The sequence below is a fragment of the Penaeus monodon genome, chromosome 19 (genome assembly GCF_015228065.2).
Source record: "Penaeus monodon isolate SGIC_2016 chromosome 19, NSTDA_Pmon_1, whole genome shotgun sequence".
Taxonomy (NCBI): domain Eukaryota; kingdom Metazoa; phylum Arthropoda; class Malacostraca; order Decapoda; family Penaeidae; genus Penaeus; species Penaeus monodon.
In genome coordinates this window covers 45,155,680-45,156,127 of record NC_051404.1, presented here as the reverse complement: position 1 = coordinate 45,156,127, position 448 = coordinate 45,155,680, and the positions used below count along the sequence as shown (strand labels likewise).

The window sequence follows — 448 nt, the reverse complement described above, 5'->3', positions numbered from 1 at the left end:
CATCTCACGAAGCCCTGAAGAACCACAGTATTGCTAGCTCTACAGAAAAAACTACCGAACAAGCGCTGCCTGATGACGAGGACGAGGCGGGGAACAAGACGGCGCTTAACGATGACGAACCAGCCGCTCCCTTGTTCGAGCTCCAGGCCGTGAAGAGGGACAGCGAGTCGACGAGTAACAAGGGCGGTGGCGGCCGTTATGAAGAGGAAGGTGACCTATATACTGACGTGGTGAACGGCTCTGATGACGAATTCGAGGAGTTGCCTGTCCCCATGGCTCAGTCTGCAAGTAAGTTGGCTTTAAGGAAAACGGTGATTAACAAGATTGGGGGCAGTTCCATTTAGTCTTGCTGATTTAAAACATGCTGGGTCGTGAGATGTCTGGGTCATTACCATAATGGAAAAGGCCCTTTACGGGAACGGTTATGTTCTGCTTTCTCAGGCAGTAT

At 51.1% G+C, this 448-nt stretch overlaps 1 protein-coding gene across 1 annotated transcript in view; it reads left to right on the top strand.

Annotated features, from left to right (window-relative positions):
• The window catches only part of LOC119585488, a gene marked incomplete in the record, with an annotated part of 7,684 nt that overhangs the window by 2,041 nt on the left and 5,195 nt on the right, over positions 1 to 448 (top strand). The window contains 1 exon segment of the mRNA XM_037934133.1: positions 1 to 288. Within this exon segment, the coding sequence (XP_037790061.1) occupies positions 1 to 288 (288 nt within the window).